The sequence below is a fragment of the Monodelphis domestica genome, chromosome 2 (genome assembly GCF_027887165.1).
Source record: "Monodelphis domestica isolate mMonDom1 chromosome 2, mMonDom1.pri, whole genome shotgun sequence".
NCBI lineage: Eukaryota > Metazoa > Chordata > Mammalia > Didelphimorphia > Didelphidae > Monodelphis > Monodelphis domestica.
The window spans coordinates 143,744,011-143,762,247 of record NC_077228.1 but is presented as its reverse complement, the minus strand read 5'-3'; the positions used below and the strand labels follow the sequence as shown (position 1 = coordinate 143,762,247).

The 18,237-nt window shown below is 34.6% G+C and overlaps 1 protein-coding gene across 17 annotated transcripts in view; it reads left to right on the top strand.

The window, feature by feature from the left end:
• The window catches only part of SDCCAG8 (SHH signaling and ciliogenesis regulator SDCCAG8), a 269,240-nt gene that overhangs the window by 84,512 nt on the left and 166,491 nt on the right, over positions 1–18,237 (top strand). For all 17 annotated transcript variants that reach the window (XR_008915854.1, XR_008915855.1, XM_056814172.1 and 14 more), the window contains 2 exons: positions 1,058–1,192; positions 5,884–6,000. Coding sequence is in view for 15 of the 17 variants with exons in the window: in XM_056814172.1 (XP_056670150.1) it covers positions 1,058–1,192; positions 5,884–6,000 (252 nt within the window). In the remaining 2 variants the exon portion in view is untranslated. The remainder of the gene's footprint in view (positions 1–1,057; positions 1,193–5,883; positions 6,001–18,237) is intronic.

Here is an 18,237-nt window from a genome sequence, read left to right as displayed (position 1 = left end):
CACCATGCTATATCTATCTGTTATACTCTGGCTAAGTGCAAGCTGAGAATAATATTGCCCAAAGATTGCAAGTAGATTTAAGTATTTTGATGATGAATTGAACATTCATTCTTCCTGAGTTAAAAGCAGAGTTCTCCACAGTTCCCTCAGAAAAATGAATAATTCCTAAATCCTTCTGAATACCATTGGGTCTCTATTCTTTCAGTTTATATTAGCTTTGCATTGTAGGAGAAATATTTTAGTGCTCTATTATTTAATATTTTATTAACATTTATTAATAAAAATAACATTTTTTAGCAAAATTTGTTTAAATATTCTTTGGGAAATTCAAATTATGCAGGTAAAATTTTACGTTTCAGATTTATTTTCTGTTCATTGATATAGTAAAATAGTTAGTGCTTTCATTGCACAGATAAAAGGTAAGTTTTCTTATATTTCTTCTGACAAAAAGTGATTCTTTTATATAGATAGTACAAATTAAGACTCTTAAAATTCTAGCAAGCAAAAAGAGTTTGACTTGAAGGATGACAGCAAACTGTCATGGTAAATGTTACTCTTTTCTTTAAAAGCTTTAAACTATAGATCAGGAGATAAACATTCTCAATTTACTTATTTATATGAGAAACCCTTGATTGAGAAGTAGCATAAAGAATTATGCATATTTTAAAAGGTTGAACAAAATGACTTTTATGGATCCTTTTAATAATTAGATTCTGTAATTCCTAACTGATGGAACAACATATGAACCTGATGTTTTTGAAGACCCTTGGGGAAAACCCTTCTGAAGGAGAAATATCAAGTTCTTATTTTAGACTTAGACTAAAAATAATCTAGCTCCTAAATAGAGGCCTAGGCTTGAAGAATGAATAAGAACCACACAATGTATGTAATGGACAAGTAGGGAATAAAGTAATGTTTCTAGGAGAAGTTGTAATTGAGAAATAACCCAAAGGTACACTTTGATAGCTGGATTGAGCTTTTATTAAGAAACATTTGGTTTTTTTGTTTTGTTTGCTTGAGTGTCTTTTTACTTAAGAGAATTTGTTTCCTCTTGCAGATGATTGCATTATCTCAGAATATGGCCCAACTAGAAACTCAGATGGAGAAAGTTACAAGGGAGAAGCTCTCAATAGCTAGTCAATTAGAAGCTGCTCAAAAACAACTTGCTTCTCATGATGTGGACCTCACAGAGGTAAAGAGAGATTTTTGAGGGGTCGGTCACTGAAATAAATATCCTTATTGCTATAAGATTAAGTTATGTGAATATCTCATTGATATCAGAAATAATTGATATGTGCTAAGAAAATATGCTTAATCCAAAATGAATTTTTGGTAAGATATTTTTAAATGAACCAGAAGAATTATTTTTTCAGAGATAACACTGGTCTTGAGCTAACTTTCCCAGTCGCTTAATAATTTTCTGCTTACAATTTTGGAACTTTATTTAATATTTTTACTTTTAATCTCTGTATATACCTGGAAAATGACTTACTCTCTTTTCCCTTCTTTTCCTTACAGACTTTTTCACTAGTTTCTAGTTGCTGGTATTATAATCTTTAGTGTTCTATACCCAGTCAAAGGATATTGCCTATAAAAAAATACCCAGATCTCTCCAACCCTTAAAAATGCCCTCATTAGACACAACCATCCTGTCAATCTATTCCGCTATTCCTTTCCTGTCTTTTACAGCAAACTTAAGAAAAATTATCTGCACTCAATTTTGCTTTCATTTCTTTTACTCACATTACAAGCCCTTTGGTCTTGTTTCCAGCCTCATAATTCAACTGAAACAGGCCTCTCCAAAATTACCAGCCATCTTTCAATTTCCAGTTTGAATGGTTGTTTCTAGGCAATCGTCTTCTTTTATCCTGCTGCAGTATTAGACATTCCTTATCACCACCTCATGTATATTTTCTGTGGGCTTTAAAACAATTCTGGCTCTTCGTATTCTTATATGTCTGATTGCTACTTATTTTCTGTTATCTAAATTACCTTATATCTCACCTAAGTGGTCACAAAGTCCTGTCTTGCATCCTTTTCTCTCTATAAACAAGGTCCCTAAGAAGTGAATTTGTCAGCTTCCATGCATTAAATTATCTCCTTGTAAATGACTCCCTTCTCTAAGTGTATTGTCCTCGTCTCCCAAGTTTCAGTCCCACACTCCTACTCTCCACTAAACATTTTGAACTGAATGTTCTGTGTCTTAAACTGAATGTGTCTGAGACAGAGTTCATTATCATCTTATACACCAATCCCACATTATTCCTTACTTGCCTTTTTCTTCAAGGGCATGATTCTAGTCACCTAGGATTGCCACCTCATTATCATGCTTGATTTCTCATTCTCAGTAAACCCACATTTCTTTTTTTTTTTAAACCCTTACCTTCCGACTTGGAGTTAATACTGTGTATTGGCTCCAAGGCAGAAGAGTGGTAAGAGCTAGGCAATGGGGGTCAAGTGACTTGCCCAGGGTCACACATCTGGGAAGTGTCTGATGCCAGATTTGAACCTAGGACCTCCCGTCTCTAGGCCTGACTCTCAACCACATTTCTAATTATTTACTACTTCTAATCATATCTGTCTCCACATCTCTCATATATCCCCTTCATCTACTTAGTGATCACCTCTGCTGCTACCACCATAGAGTTCAAATAGTTATCACTTAGACCCCACTGGTCTCCCTGCCTCATGTTTTTCCCCTTTCAAATTCGTTTTCCATACAGTGTAATTTTCCTAATGTATCAGTATGAACAATTTGCGCCCCCTCCTCAATAAACTCCAGTTGCTCCCCATTACTCCAAAGATCAAATATAAATTCCTCCTTTTGGCATTTAAACCTGTCACAACTTGGTTTCAGCCTATTTTTTAGATATTATTCTACATTATGCTTCCTAATGCTCTCTTTGTTCCAACCAAATTGACCTTACCATTCTTCACACACTCAACATTGTCCCAGTTTTTCCACGGATGGTCTCCTGTGCCTGGAAACCATTCCTTCCTCAACTCTGCCTTGTAAAATCTCTAGTTTAATTCAGGGCTACACTGGAATGTATCTTCTTCATGAAACCTTTCTTGATCCTCATAGCTGCTAGTTCTTAAACCTAGTTTCAGAAAACAACTTCATAAATAAAGGATGGGGAAGGCATAGTTAGGCAGCAGTTTATAGTGTTTTGCAAACTCAATGTATGTTAATGGCATGAAACAGCAGCTAAAATTGCTTGAATATAAATTTAGTGTCCAGAGAAAGGCAGGGTTATAACTGGAGTGTGGTCATCTGGGTTTATTCACAGGGTGGTAAATATATTAGTGCTCATGCCTTGCTTTTCTCCAACAGCAGCCAGTCCTTCAGCAATGTAGAAAGGCAAGTGGTAGGCCAGTACTGTTGCTTCCCCTTTCCCCAACTCCCTGCTGCTTGCCTCAGGCACCAAAATTCCAAGTTAAACCACTCATGCTGGATTGTAGTCCTGTCTCCTTTCATGTATATATCCAAGCCCCTGTGTTTAGTTCTGGGTGCCACTTGTTTAGGAAGGATATTGACAAACTGAAATGGGCCCAAAGAGAGATTGTCAGTAGTGAGAGAATGATAGTTGTGCCATACAAGGACTAACCGAAAGATGGTTAGTCTGGATTAGAGAAAGCTAGATTGGGCATAACTATCTCCAAATGTCTAAAGAAAATAAATTTTTTAAAAAGTGAAAAACAGTTTAGATTTGTTATAACTGGTTTCACAGGGCAAAATGAGGAACCCATGGTTGTATAGGATCAGATTTTTCCTTAATGTAATGACAAATTTCCTAATAGTTTGACAGTGAAAAGTAGAATGAACTACCTTAGATCATGGTGGGTGATTCATCCCTGGAGTTCTTTAGGTCTAGGTTTGAGGCTTAATAGTTATGCATGTTTTAGAGGAGATTATTTTTCATGTAGTGAAAGGATTGTGAGTCACCTTCACACTGAGATTTTTTTTAATACAAGCTGTGTATATCAAGATAGGTATCTAGTAGCTTGTAAATTTAGGTGACTTCAATCATATGTTAAAACATGTTTTAAAAATTCCCTTTTCATAATACAAATTCAAATTGTTTGAAAAGTATATATTCTTCATATTTTTATTGTCTATCCTATTTCTTTAAATACTGACATATTTGTATGTTCCTAATGTTTTATACTTAATTAAATCTTTAAGTGTTAGGTAAAAATGAAAAGTGTTTTTTTCTTTTTTTTCTCTTTAGTTTTAAGGAATTCTTGTCACATCTCTAAGTGAGGCTCTTATACATGTTTATAGAGAGTTGAACAAATTCTGTTTGGAGAGGTTAAGAATAGTCATAAATTTTTTTTAAATGCTTATCATTTTTATGTGTAATATGTTTATCATTTAAAGGTTTGTTTAAATGTTCAGGTCATAGCCAGTAATGACTTTCAAATGGTCTTCTATGTTTTTAGGAGTTTTCACCTCCTCTTGGCACTTCTTATTTCCTGTTTAATTTTAAGATTTAAAGCTTTCTGTAAATTCTTAAACTTTTGGCTTGAACATTTTCAGCTTTTGTATATTGAAGGCATTATTGAATTGCAAGCAATATTTCTAATACCATAATTCTTGCCTTTGGTAATCAGGGACCAATAGTTAAAGAGTCGTGTTATTGATTCTTTTCCCTATCTTGTTACTGATCTTCATATTTCAAAAGGAGGAATAGTTTATAGTGCTTTTTCTCCAACCAACATTTATTTGACATCAAATTGTGAAGATTAGTGTCATCAAACCAAAGCAATATCCATAAAATTCATCTTTTGTGGAAATGCTGAACTCAGCATTTGAATTAAGAGTAATTATTAAAGAAATAGAAATGATGTGGTTAGAGAGCCATGATAGTTATAAATGTAATAAATTTAAAATGTAATCCCTAATGTATTAGATTATATATAGATCATCATTGTTTCCCTGATATTTCTTAATTTGCATTTTGTTTTTTAACTACCTACGTATCTTATATCTTTCTTTAAAGACCACAAGGAATTTAAAATGTAAGACTAAAACAAAAATCATAGAAAGGGGTAAATGCACCATTAAAATGATATTATTTTCTATTTAACATGACAAAAATATTTCCTGAAAAATATCTTTAATATTCAAAATATTTTCATAACAAGTATATATATGCATATATATACTCCATTCTCTTAGTTATATTTTGATTTTGTTATAGTAGATTCTTCATTAGATTAGTTCTCAACAATTAAATTATTTACAAAACATAATGCCACAGTAAATTTCAAGTTGTTGTCAATGATATGAGTAGATAATGAAATCCTGGCATTATACTTTCAAGAGGCAGAAAATTAAAAATAAACCCACTAGCTTTATAGTTTTTCACTTTTGAAAATGCTTTTGAAAATTGTATCAAAATAATTTTCAAAGCAACCCTTAAATTCTCATATATTTTGGGTAATGCCATAATGTACAATTATTAAATAAGCATATTAATTTGAAAATGAAAACAATTTTTAAATATTGTTATTAACAATTTGATTTAGGTTGAAAGTAAACGATGGTGCAGTTTAGGAAGACAATATAGGGAATTATTTTATAGTTTGTTATCATTATGATGAATTAAAACTCATAAAATGAATGTTGGGAGAGCATCAGTTTCAAGTTTCAATTTCCTCATTTGCAATTCTAGGGGCTTTTCTAGTTTTAAGGTCCAAGGCCTCTTGCAGGGAAATAGTTGGGGTTTTTTGGTTTGTTTGGGTTTTTTTTTTTTTTTGCAATATTGAGGGAGAACTGTACTTATCTGAAATAGCCTCTAGGGGGCACCAAAAGATCTAATTGTAGGCATCCCCAATAGATTACATGTTAAATACCATGCTGTCTCTGTAATCTAACAGGTGTGTGGAGAAATGCGCTATCAGTTGAATCAAACCAAAATGAAGAAGGATGAGGCAGAAAAGGAGCACAGAGAATACAGAACAAAAACTCTAAGGGAGCTTGAATTTAAAGACCAGGTAAGACCCGATACTGGCGTAACTTTGCAGTTATTAAAGACATTACTAGAACTGTTTCTAAAGTTAGAATTATTCATTTTTATGGTAAGACTGTATCTCAGTGGCAACAAGCCAGCTAATATGATTAAAGATTCATTCATAAGAGCAAGATATTCTTTGTTATCTTTCACATGAAGTGCTCTGAACACAACTACTGCATCTATCTATTTAACACATTCTCAGTCATAAATGTACATTTGGGTATATATATTCATACATCTAAAATAAAAATATGCTAATATCTATTTTGAGCATAAGAAATATTCCTCGATCAATTTCTTCTGAAAACCAACCCGAATGAATTTTTAGATTAATTGAAAAGTTTAAAATTTGTAAGACAAGATGAGGTGATATGTAAATATGTCAATCAAATTGATTGCTGGCAGTGTGGGAACCAATTTTGTGACTTAGATAATCACATAATACTTTAGTTAAAGAAGCTTTGAAATATTATAATTATGAAAGGGAACTGCTATTGAAATTCCTACTTAAACAGACATTTTAGTGTTGTGTCTTTTGTTGAATGAATGCGTCTATACCAATTTTAATTCATAAGAGAGATGAAGTTTTCAGGGCGACATCTCATTGGCTCACTTCTGATTATTAGTTTTTATGTTTCAATATGGAGTATTTTTTGTGTACCACCACTCTTTACATATACTGTAATCATGTGAAAGTTTACATACATGTGAAAGTTTACATTTAGCACTCCTAAAGTAAAATAATGTGCATAATGATCATTCATGTAATTATTTTTCTATTCTCAGTATAACTATTTTAAAGCTATCATTACCTATTATAGACATTAGAAGAGATAAATCCTAGTAGAATTTTTCCAAATCTAGACATAGAAGTATAAAAGCATAACTATACCAATTATTTTTATATCATTTATTTTTTTCCTTTTAATAAATTGAACTGGAAAATATGCCAATTAAGTGAAGAAATTAGATATAAAATATCTACTAACTTTTAACTGAGATTTTATACGAAATCTATGCCACTGAACTGAAAGTACAGATAATCCAAAAGAAATTAGTGAACTTTTATACTTAAATCACTAAAATTATTATTTTTTGAGCTACTTAAAGTAGATGGTGAAAATTATTTTGGAAAGAATAGTGGACATGAAAGTAATAGATAGCTGTGTGACATTAAAGGGTCACATGCCCTCTCTGGGCCTTGGTTTTCTTATCTGTCAAATGTAAACATTAGAAAAGATCATTCATAAGATTCCTTTAACATGAAATATCCATAGTTCTCCATAAAGATGTTTTTTTTTGAGAATTTTTTTTAGTAGAGGATTGTTTGTTATTTAGTAGATCTGAGAGTTCTTTTACTAAGCTCATGAGGCCTAGTGAGATTGAAATAAATAACTAGAATTGTTTTCTGACAATGAAAAATAAGAACCATATCATTTTGGTGTGCTTATTAATTGGAAAATTTAAAAGTAAAGAGTGTTTTATACATTGTCTTACCATTCTTTTGTTTGTTCTGCACAACATAACCAAGGCATAGTATTTTAGTCTACCCAGGATAACGTAATAAAGAGAATTCTCTGTAAACTTGTGTACTATTAATACCTTGTCTCCTCTCTCCCACCTGTTAGAGAGTTATGTGACTACCATTAATAACTATTTCTCCTCTAGAAATCTATTCATTATATTGTAGCTTCTACATGAATCAAATTTTTGAGGACAAAATTTCAGAATTTTAAAAAAGTTTAATGTGTGCAGATTTTTCTATCTTGCATACTTAACCCTTAGATTTATTTTTAATTATTTTTAAGAGTAAGGCTTTTGATAAAAATTCTACTCTCTAAGATGCTACTGCATTGGACGTAGAAACCTTCACCCAGAAATGAGTATATGTTGTCCATAGGTACTTCTTGTCACCATCATTCATTGAATAGACTTTTTTTAGAGGCCAGAGAGTGGTGTCTTACTTCTGAATACTTTGGAATGCCAAATAGCATTTGCTCTGTGGTCTTTCAGCCATGACCTGACCTTATGGCTATGAGACCAAAAAGATACTTTCCATGGCTTCTATCTTTACACAGGAGACAAATTTACATTTTTCTTTTAAAAGTTGGACATAACAGAACTGAAACACCAGAAACAATATAAATGTTTGTTTTCCTTTCACTTAGGTTCAGAAAGAAAAAACTTCACACCTCACATTTGACTACATTTTTGTATTATTACTCGTAATTTTCTGGTTAATATTTAAATTTTAAAAGTAGGCAGGATAAAACCCAACTATGCCACTGAGGAATAAGGAGAATGAGATTTGTTATGGGTGTTTGTATGTGCATATGTGTATTAAATAGGGCAAGTGTTAGATCATCAATTCATTTTCCTTTTGACCAGTCGAGACTTCATTTAGAAATGAAGGTTATAGAAGAGCAACAATGACAGTGTATTTCGCCCTTCCTTCCCCCCCTCATATTACATTAGGAACTGATGGCCAGATTATTCTGTCCATCGTCCCCTTTGTATCTCTTCAGTTTACAAAGCTCCTGTCAACTCCGTTGGATACTTAATGCCCAGAAAAGATGCTTGATGCACAGGGAACTGAGAAATCTGGGCTTTCTTTTTTAATGAGGGTTTAGTTTTATGTTGTAGGCAGCATGTATAATTTTATATATTAGCTTGTATTGGGTGTTATTTTCCGTGTGAAATAAAGTGTAATTCTAATAAATCTTATCATACTCCTTATTTGTTATAATGCACAATTGATATTTTATTATTAAACTCCATCAAAAAATTTTTTTAATCTTGATTCTGTTCCAAGTTGACAAGCTGTCCTATCAATAAGCTAAGGAAATATAATTTAGTCCAGTAGGGGGCTTTTGGGTGGAAGTGGTTAGTCTGCTATTACTTCCATTATAATCATATCTAGAGTGGAGGCTCTAAGGGTCTGAGAGAAGCCCAAATCCATGTTTAATTTGAAAGTCCTGTGCTCCAGGACATTAATAGCATTGCAAGAAAGGATGTTTCATGTTTTGGGTTTGTGAGCCTTTGTTGGCTCTGAAAAAGAGATGCTTTTGCCAATACCATGTATTCTTTCAGACACCAGAGTGCTGGAACCATCTCTATTCTGTCCCTCTAACTAAAAAACTAGCTGGGGTTGTGCAGAACAGAGAGGGAATGCTCTTGGTGCAGAGTACCACTGATAGGAGCATTGGGATTCTTTTATGCCCATGGATGGATACATAGACTCTCCCATGTCCCTAGTGTTTCAAAAAGAGTCAAAAATACATTTTCTAAAGTTTTCTCTATTTCACCAGAGATTGGATTTGGTCTTGCCCTTTAGGTCTCAGAAGCCACTCATGCATGAAATAGGCCTTGTTTGAGATGTGACAGATGCATTTTATGGCACAGTCACCAGCTTTTTTTAGCCTTTTGTACTATAAAAAGGGCAAATGACTGGATATAATATCCTCATTTATTTATCAATAAGGAATGATTTGGCTTTGTCTTGTTCAGGACATAGACAGTATTCTTGTTTTGTGTTTAGGATTTCATACTTAATCTGCAATTCCTTATTTCTGTCAGTGAGTTTAAAGTTGTAAAAGAATATATCCATTTCATGTGCAACTTACCAATTATGTGGACATGATTAATGTATGGAGGGAAAAAATGCAATTATATTCGTATATGACAAGTATGAGTGTTGTATATGTATAAAATAATGTAGATCAAAGTTTGTCAGTTAGTGACCACGATAGCTAAAAAGAATTCTTGGATTATTCAAATCTACATTTAATAAAATCAGCCATTTAATACTAAAATTTTGAGAAGTATGTTATAACCATAAAGAAATAATACTCATAAGCCTCTGAGGGAATTCTTTCTCAAATTCTGTTTTAATCATTAGGTTCCTCAAATTCCATATTATGAGGGTATGAAAAACTGGAAATTGTGAAGGGGGGGAAAAAACTGATTTAAGTCTAGGAATGAAGTATGATAATGAAAAATAAAAGAATTATACATTTTTATTAGACAATACTAAGGTATTACTCTAATGCTTAAGGACTTAACAAAATGACTGCATCACAGCCAGAGAGCCCACAGTCTCATGGCTGCACCTCCCCAGACATCTAGTCCAAATTGTTCCTAAAATAATAAATTGTGTCTACAGCATACCAAAAAGAGGTTGTCTAGCCTGTCCTGGAAGACCTAGAGAGAGGGTCACCCACAATGCCTCCTGAAACAACAAGTTCAGTTTTTGAATAGAGTTCATTTTTAGGAAGTTCTTAATAGCACCAAGTTTAAAATTGCCCTTTTGTAACTTCTGCCCTGTGCTTCTGGGTGGGTCTTCTGACCAAAGTGTAATACAGTGAGTGGAGAAAACACCTTCTGCCTTGCCTGAAGACCAAATTTCCCTTCTGACAATGCGCCCCTCCACGTCCGTCCCACGTCCCCCCAACCCCCCCAGTGTCCTTGGGCAAGTCACTTACCTCCATCCTGGGTCCCACTTGCCTTTTTTGTAAAATGAGGGGGCTGGAATTTCTGGCGCAGGAAAGACCTCCACCCTGAGAGGCCGCTGAATCCATCCTTTCACCCTGCAGCACACAGGAACCCTAATGGGCCTGGGATGTTTAGGACACGACAGTAGCAGGTGGCGTTTTTCATGCCCCTACTCGGCTGCGCTCACCTTTGTCTTTGCTAGGGCCCTGCTGAGACTGGCCTTCTCCAATTTAAAATGGAAGCTTATCAGGTGTTCTCTCCCACATCCAATTTCAGGTTTGCGTGGCTTCCCCCCTCCCCCATTTTCTATTCCCCGTTTTCCCTATCAGTAGTAGTCATTGAGTACTTACAACAGACTATGTAGAAAAGTAGGTGTTGGAGGCAGCTGGGTAGCTCAGTGAATTGAGAACCAGGCCTAGAGACGGAAAGTCCTAGGTTCAAATCTGGCCTCAGATACTTCCTAGCTGTGTGACCCTGGGCAAGTCACTTGACCCCCTTTGCCTAACCCTTACCACTCTTCTGCCTTAGAACCAATACACAGTATTGACTCCCAAGACGGAAGGTAAGGGTTTAAAAAAAAAAGTGGTGTTACATGACAAATAGAAGAAATAGTTCCTGCTTTCTAAAGACTTTATAGAGTCTGGTGGGAGTGGGGCAAGAAGAGAAGGAATAGTACAAATATGTGGAAATCACCTAAAAATTGCAAGGCAAAACATCTATTAACAACCTAATTATGGTACAACTTGTGGCAGGAAGAACCAGTTCAAATGTGTATGATGCATTAAAAAATTATTCTTATCACGGCCTGAGGTAGAAGGTTTAGTTTATTTTTTGTTTCTCCAGTGGTTGTTTTTGTTGTTGGTGTGGTTTTTTTTTTGCATCTTCTCTAGTTTGCCTTAGGTCATGTGAACCAGCCTTTTTGTACTTGTAGTGCTTCAGTTTGAATGGAAATGCAGAGAACAAATGTTCTAGATCAAACTCTACATTTTTTTAAGGCTTAAGTTCGTAAAATTACATTCTTTATTTGGACAATTATCCAAAATGCCATTTTCATTTTTATTTACTCCCAACAACAAACCCTAAAGTCACATTATCACAGAAAGTAATCTATTGAGTCATTTGCCCATATATAACTGATTAATCATTTGTTCAAAATAATTAAGAATGTTGGCTATTGCAAATATTAATAATATGGAAATAGGTCTTGATCAAAGATACATGTAAAACCCAGTTGAATTGCTCATTGGCTAGGGGAGGAAGGAGAGAGGAAGGAAGGGAAAGTGAATTATGTAACCATGGAAAAATATTCTAAATTTAATAAAGAATATTGGGGGTCTTCTCAAAGGAAATGTAGTTTTAGCAGAAATTACCATGTATGGAAATAATTGGTTATGTAAGAAATTATTTTGACCTGACAGTAACACTAAACAGATAAATAGCATTTACTAAAAACTTGTTTAAAAAAGAAAGCCAACATACAGGAAATATCCCTTTGCAACCAGAGTAGAATTGTTAAACAATTAAATATGTGAATAGGGAACAAGGAAGACTTTTAGAACTAAAGCCAGGACATAGTTTAAGAATTTAAAAGTATTTATCTTGTAATATAATAACAGCCTGAATTTAAGAGAACTTAGAGATAACACTCTGGTGCTCATGTTCTTTTCATGTTACTCTAACCACAAAGATTTTTCTATCATTAGTAGTAGTAACAGAACTAGTAATGATTTTTATTTTATGTAAAAACACAGAAGAAAAACAATTGTTTGATCACATAGGTCAACGGGGATATGATTGGGGATGTAGACCCTAAACAGTCACTCTAGTGCAAACATCAATAATATGGAAATAAGTCTTGATCAATGACACATGTAAAACCCAGAGGAATTGTGCATTGGCTACAGGAGGAGGGAGAGAGAACATGAATCATGTAACCATGGAAAAAAAATTTCTTAATTAAATAAAATTTAAAAATAAAATAAAATTTTTAAAATTGTGAAAAAATTAATTTTCATTTTATTAACAATCACATCATATAATTTCTTTTTGTTTTTTTAAAAAACATTTTACAGATACCTTCTCTTGTTTCTATTACCTAAATTTTCCCATGTGTCCATCTCACTCTCTAAACTTCCCAGAGAACTATTCCATATGATAAATAAGTTTTAAGAGAAAAAAAAGATTAAGGAAAAAAAATCAGTAAAACTGATCAGTCCATCCAGAATAAAATCTGAAGATATATGTAGTGTTCCAGACCTGTAGAACATTACTACTTTTGGAAAATAGTGGTAGGAGTTGTTGTCTATTTTGGGAACCCTGTATCATTCATTTTTTATCATGATTTATCTTCACATTTATATGGTTTTAGTGCATTTATTCTTTTGTTGGATCTGCTTATTTTATTTATGCTGCATCAGTTTGTAAAAGTCTTTCCATGATTCTCTGGATTCATCAGGTTTTTCATTTCTTGCAGCACAGTAATAATCAATTACATTTATTTACCACACTTTGATTAGTCATTCCCCAGTGGATGAGCATCAAATTTGTTTCTGGTTGTTTGCTTCCATAAAAAATGCTGCTACAAATATTTTGGTGTAAATGAGCCTTTTTTTGTCATTGACCTCTATGGTGTCTGTGTCTAGTAGTAAAATCCATGGGTAAGGTATTGACTTTTTCATCAGTTTAGTTGCCTAATTTCATATTGAGTTCTAAAATGGTCGTATTAATTCACAATTCCACCAACAATACGTTAGTGTGGCAGTCTTTCCACAATCCTTCCAAAATTGACTATTCAGTATTTTATCATTTTTGTCCATTTTCTGAATGTGAAATGAAGCCTCATGGTTTAATTTTGTATTTCTCATATTATTAGTGATTTGGGGCATTGTTGTACTTGGATTTTAAGATTGTACATTTCTTCTTGTAAAAACATTTTGTTTAAATCCTTCAACCACATCTTGATTGGGGAGTAGCTTTTGTTCAACAGCTTTTGACCACTAACCATCTTTTCTTGTTATTCATTCATTTTCTATTTTTTCCAACTCTTTCTGACCACATTTGGGATTTTCTTGGTAAAGGTACTGACATGATTTGTCATTTCAACTCATTTTATAGATGAAAAAATTGAGGCAAACAGAATTAAGTATTGGTTCCAAGATGGAAGAGTGGTATAGGCTAATCGTTGGGAGTTAAAAAATTTGTCTAGGGTTACATAGCTAGGAAGTGTCTGAGTTCAGATAAACACAGGACCTCCTGTCTCTAGGGCCTGACGCTTTATCCACTGAGCCATCTAGCTCCCCCTTCACATCAGTTTAGCAAGAAATAATAGACTGATCCACCCAGGCCATTGGATAAGGAACTCACATTTAGAGTACAAATAGCCAGGCTAAAGCTTACAGAATGACTGAAACCTGTATGATTCTTATTACACTGTCCTTTTTTTTTTGCCACTAAATCATGTTTACTGCAGAAGCACAAGGGAGGCTACAAAAGATGGAGGACCATTTTGTATTTTTCTATGTTTTGTGGGTTGGCGTGCCCAAAGAATTCACTCCCAAATGGCCAGTCTACTGGTGGTGAGACTCTGTACTTATTCATAATGTGTGAAGTAGGGCTTGACAGCTCAGCTTTCTGAGATGCAGTGCCGTCGTCAATTTCCTATCTTGCAGCATTGTTATAACGATCGAAAACATCATATCTGTAAATTCTTTTTGTAAATGAACTGATATATCATGTATGTGCATATGTGTTTATGTATTTATATATGAAACTCACTAAAAATAAGCATTCTTCAAATTGCAAAATAATTCCTTGTATTTTTTTCAAAAATTAGATTCCAATTAAAATAGTATAGTATAAAAATAGGATTTTTACTGAATTATACATTTTCACTTTAGTTATTATAAGTGATTGTAAGAACTTAGTAATAGAATGAAGTGTTTGGTCAAATAGTCACTGCATTAATGATGTATAATTGAAATCCAATCAGCAGACATTTAGGAAGCACTTGACCAAGTCCCAGGCACTGTGCTAAACACTAGGGATACCAAGAAAGAGGAACTCACATTCTAATGTACATAGAATCACATGTTAATAACTAAGGCACTTTCAAAATACACGCAGGCGATGGAATGTGACTTCCCAGGCCCAGGCACCAGCCAGTGAAGCCAAGAGGCAGAGTTAAGGCGAATATCCAGACGTGGCCTGTATGTTAGGAAAGTGGTTTGATAGCTAAGTGGAAGATAGATTGAAGTGGGAAGAAACTGAGGCAGGGAGCCCCAAAGGAAAGCTATTGCAGTACTCCTAGTAAGAAATGGCAAATGTTTTAAGGATTGTTACTGCTTTCCAAGTGGAGAGAAATGAATGTATACAAGAAATGTTGGAAAGCATTGGGCAAGATGTTGGCAGTGGATTAAATAGTAATGTGAGAGGAGAGGATGGCCTTGAGTTTGCAAGCCTGGGTATAAGAAGAATAACTGTGGTGCCTTTGCTAGTATTGGGGAAACTCCTAAAAGAGGCCAATTTTGGCATAAAGATAGTGCGTTCTGTTCTGGACATGTTGAGTTTGAAATACTTTGAGCACATCCAGTTTTAGATTCCCGAAAGGCAGTTGGTGATACTATATATTCTGCATATACAGGATGTTCCAAAAGTTTTAATGGGGTTTTAAGCTTTAATAATCTGTGTGTATATGTTTGTGTATATATAATGGGTACATGCACAAATATATATTTGTACATTCATGTACTTATATAGGGTCTACTGATAAAAATTTAAACAGATATTAGATTTATCTAATATACATATAGAAATTATACATTTAGAATTTGAACCTCTAGAGTATGACAAGATTGCCATGTCTTCTGCTAAAAAAGACAGAGGTTCAGAGTCCTTTTTTGTGTCCCCAAACCTGAAAAGGTACATAGAATCACAAAGAAAATAATATTGAAATAAAGATGTAAATTTTCCCCCTAGCTAAGATCTTAGAGTTCTTTTGTGAACCCCAGGTTAAGAGCCCCAGAGGTAAAAGAAAGCAGGGCCTAAAATTGAGCCTTGGAGGATACTCATTGTGAGTGGGACATAGCTTGAATGAAGAACTAAAAAGAAAAGAATTAGTCTTTTCAGCACAGATTAGGTTTTTAGATGTCTGGAGTATATTTTTAGGCAAAGGAGTGGAGTGTTTTATCCTTGAGTTAAAAAATTTTAGCAATTGCCACTAAAATATTCTAGAATGGCATCTTTCCTTTTCCAATATTTATAAAACTCATGATCAGATCACTGAAATCTCACTTTGAATTACTGTAGCCAATCTACAAAATTACAGTTGTTTTTTCCAAGCTCTTTCATATTTTTTCTCTGAGTTCTGAACTTATTCAAGCCACAAGAATTAACTATTAAATGCTCTTTAAGGGATGAGGGAAAGTGGGGGAAACAATCAGAGAGAAAGTAGAAATAACAATACCATGTGCCTTTGACTAAGGTGAAGATGCTGGACAATAGTGTGAGAAATACGACTTCAATTTGTCAGCCCTTTTCAGAGACATTTTTGTTAACTCCACAAAGTAGGTATCAAAGAGTGAAATGGTGGTTTGGGGGAAATGAGACTAGTCATAATCACTTAGAGACTTAAGTTAAATTTAAAAAAAAAACACATTTAAAATAAGTCAGACTTTTCACAGATCTGGGTCTTTTGTTTTGTTTTGTTTTGCTTCTCTGCAATCTTGGTTTGTTTTTATACGGTAGATTTATAAAACATTTCCCACATTTGTAGTAATTTTGTACTTAGAAGAATAAGTGGGAATGGTTCATGCCTATCTCCCCAATTAGGGAGCCCAGCTCTCTAACAATGGTCTAGACATTGATCTCCCAGTCCTGGACCAGGAAAACTCCTTCCTTTCTCAGTGGTTTCCATGTGCCTCATGTTGCAAACTGAGAGACCCAGGCAACCAGGAACCAGGAAGAGAACCAGGAATCCAGAGGTGTTTGTAAGAAACAATATTAAATCCAAAACTGTATTCTTTAGCAGAATACATTAAAAAAAAAATTAAGCAGAATTCAGGATGGTATAGGTGGGGCCCACCTGTTCCTCTCAGCCGGCTTGTTCCTCTCCATGCTTCCAAGATAGACACACTGTGACAAACCTGCCAGCCTGTCCATCCATTTAGATAGAAGTCATCTCTTGTGGTCTCAAAGGGCACTGCATATGTGGCAGACACGTGGTGTTACCGGTGAACCAAAACTCCTGTGAGCCTGTGTATGAAAACCTCTACTCTGCCCTCCTGTCTGAGAACTTATCTAGAGGGAGTTTTCTTATGTTTCAGAAACGTAAGAAGAAAAACGAAAAATCCCAGGAGGCTAGTGACTAGCCATCCTCTTGTCAGAGATGATTACAAATGGATGAATTTTTTTTTTAAACCCTTACCTTCCATTTTGGAGTCAATGCTGTGTATTGGCTCCAAGGCAGAAGAGTGGTAAGGGCTAGGCAATGGGGGTCAAGTGACTTGCCCAGGGTCACACAGCTGGGAAGTGTCTGAGGTCATATTTGAACCTAGGACCTTCTGTCTCTAGGCCTGGCTCTTAATTCACTGAGCTACCCAGCTGCCCCTGGGATGAAATTTTTAAAGATTTTTTTAAATTAGAAAAATAGAGAATTTTTTTATTCAATCAAGACATAAATTTTCATGTCTCTGTTCACACTATAAAACAAACTGTTTCTTTAGTCATTTTTCAGTTGTGTCTGACTCTGTGTCCCCATTTGAGATTTTTGTAGCAAAGATACTGGAGTGGTCTCCATTTCCTTCTCGAGCTCATTTTATTAAAGATGAGAAGAGTGAGTCAAAAAGGGCTTAGTGACTTGTGAAATGGAGAGTCCAGATTTGAACTCAGAAAGAGAAGACTTCCTCACTCTAGACTTGGTACTCCATCCACTGAGCACTTGGCCATCTTGACTGCTCCTAAGGCCCTTCACCCCATGAAAATCTCCTTTCAGTAAAGGTTTAAGTTTCTCATTAATAATTCTTCACATTTACATATGACTTGAAAGTTTGCCATGTGCTTTTCTCCCATTAACTCTTTGTGGGAGGGAACATAAGCATTATTCTCATTTTAGCTTGAAGAAACTGAGATTTAGAGAGATTGATTTTGGCCCTGATCCCACAGCTGATAAATCTTCACACTAGGATTCAAATCTCGGTCTTTTGACTTTTCATGTTTGTTATTTCAGTCACTATAAATATCTGTCGTGGAAAGGAGACTTTAATGGGTTCATTTGTCATTTTAAAAAGAAAGGGAGTGGGGTTGAACTTAAAAGATCTTTGAGGTCTTTTCAGAACTTTTCTTTTGCTTGGGTTTGAAACCTTTCCTCTGTCATTTTATCTGGGTGCTCTCATGTCATTTGCATATGTCTATCCTCAGTTTCCTTATTTGCGCATCACCGGAGACAGGGCTTCTTTCTAGCTCCAACATTTGATCCGTAGATGAGTCACTTTAACTCAACAGTAATCTTTATTTAAGGGTGCACTAGACTAGGTTCCTGCATATTTACTCTTCTTTATTCATCATCAGTGGGCTCCCGAGTGTAAAAGTAGCCATTTATATATCTCTAAAAAACCACAGGGAGTTAAACAAGTTGGTTCAAACCAGAGTTGTCAAACTCCTGTGACCCAGAGTGCTGGAACCAAATTATAATATAATTGGGAGACGCAGCGAGGTGACTCGGTGGATAAAG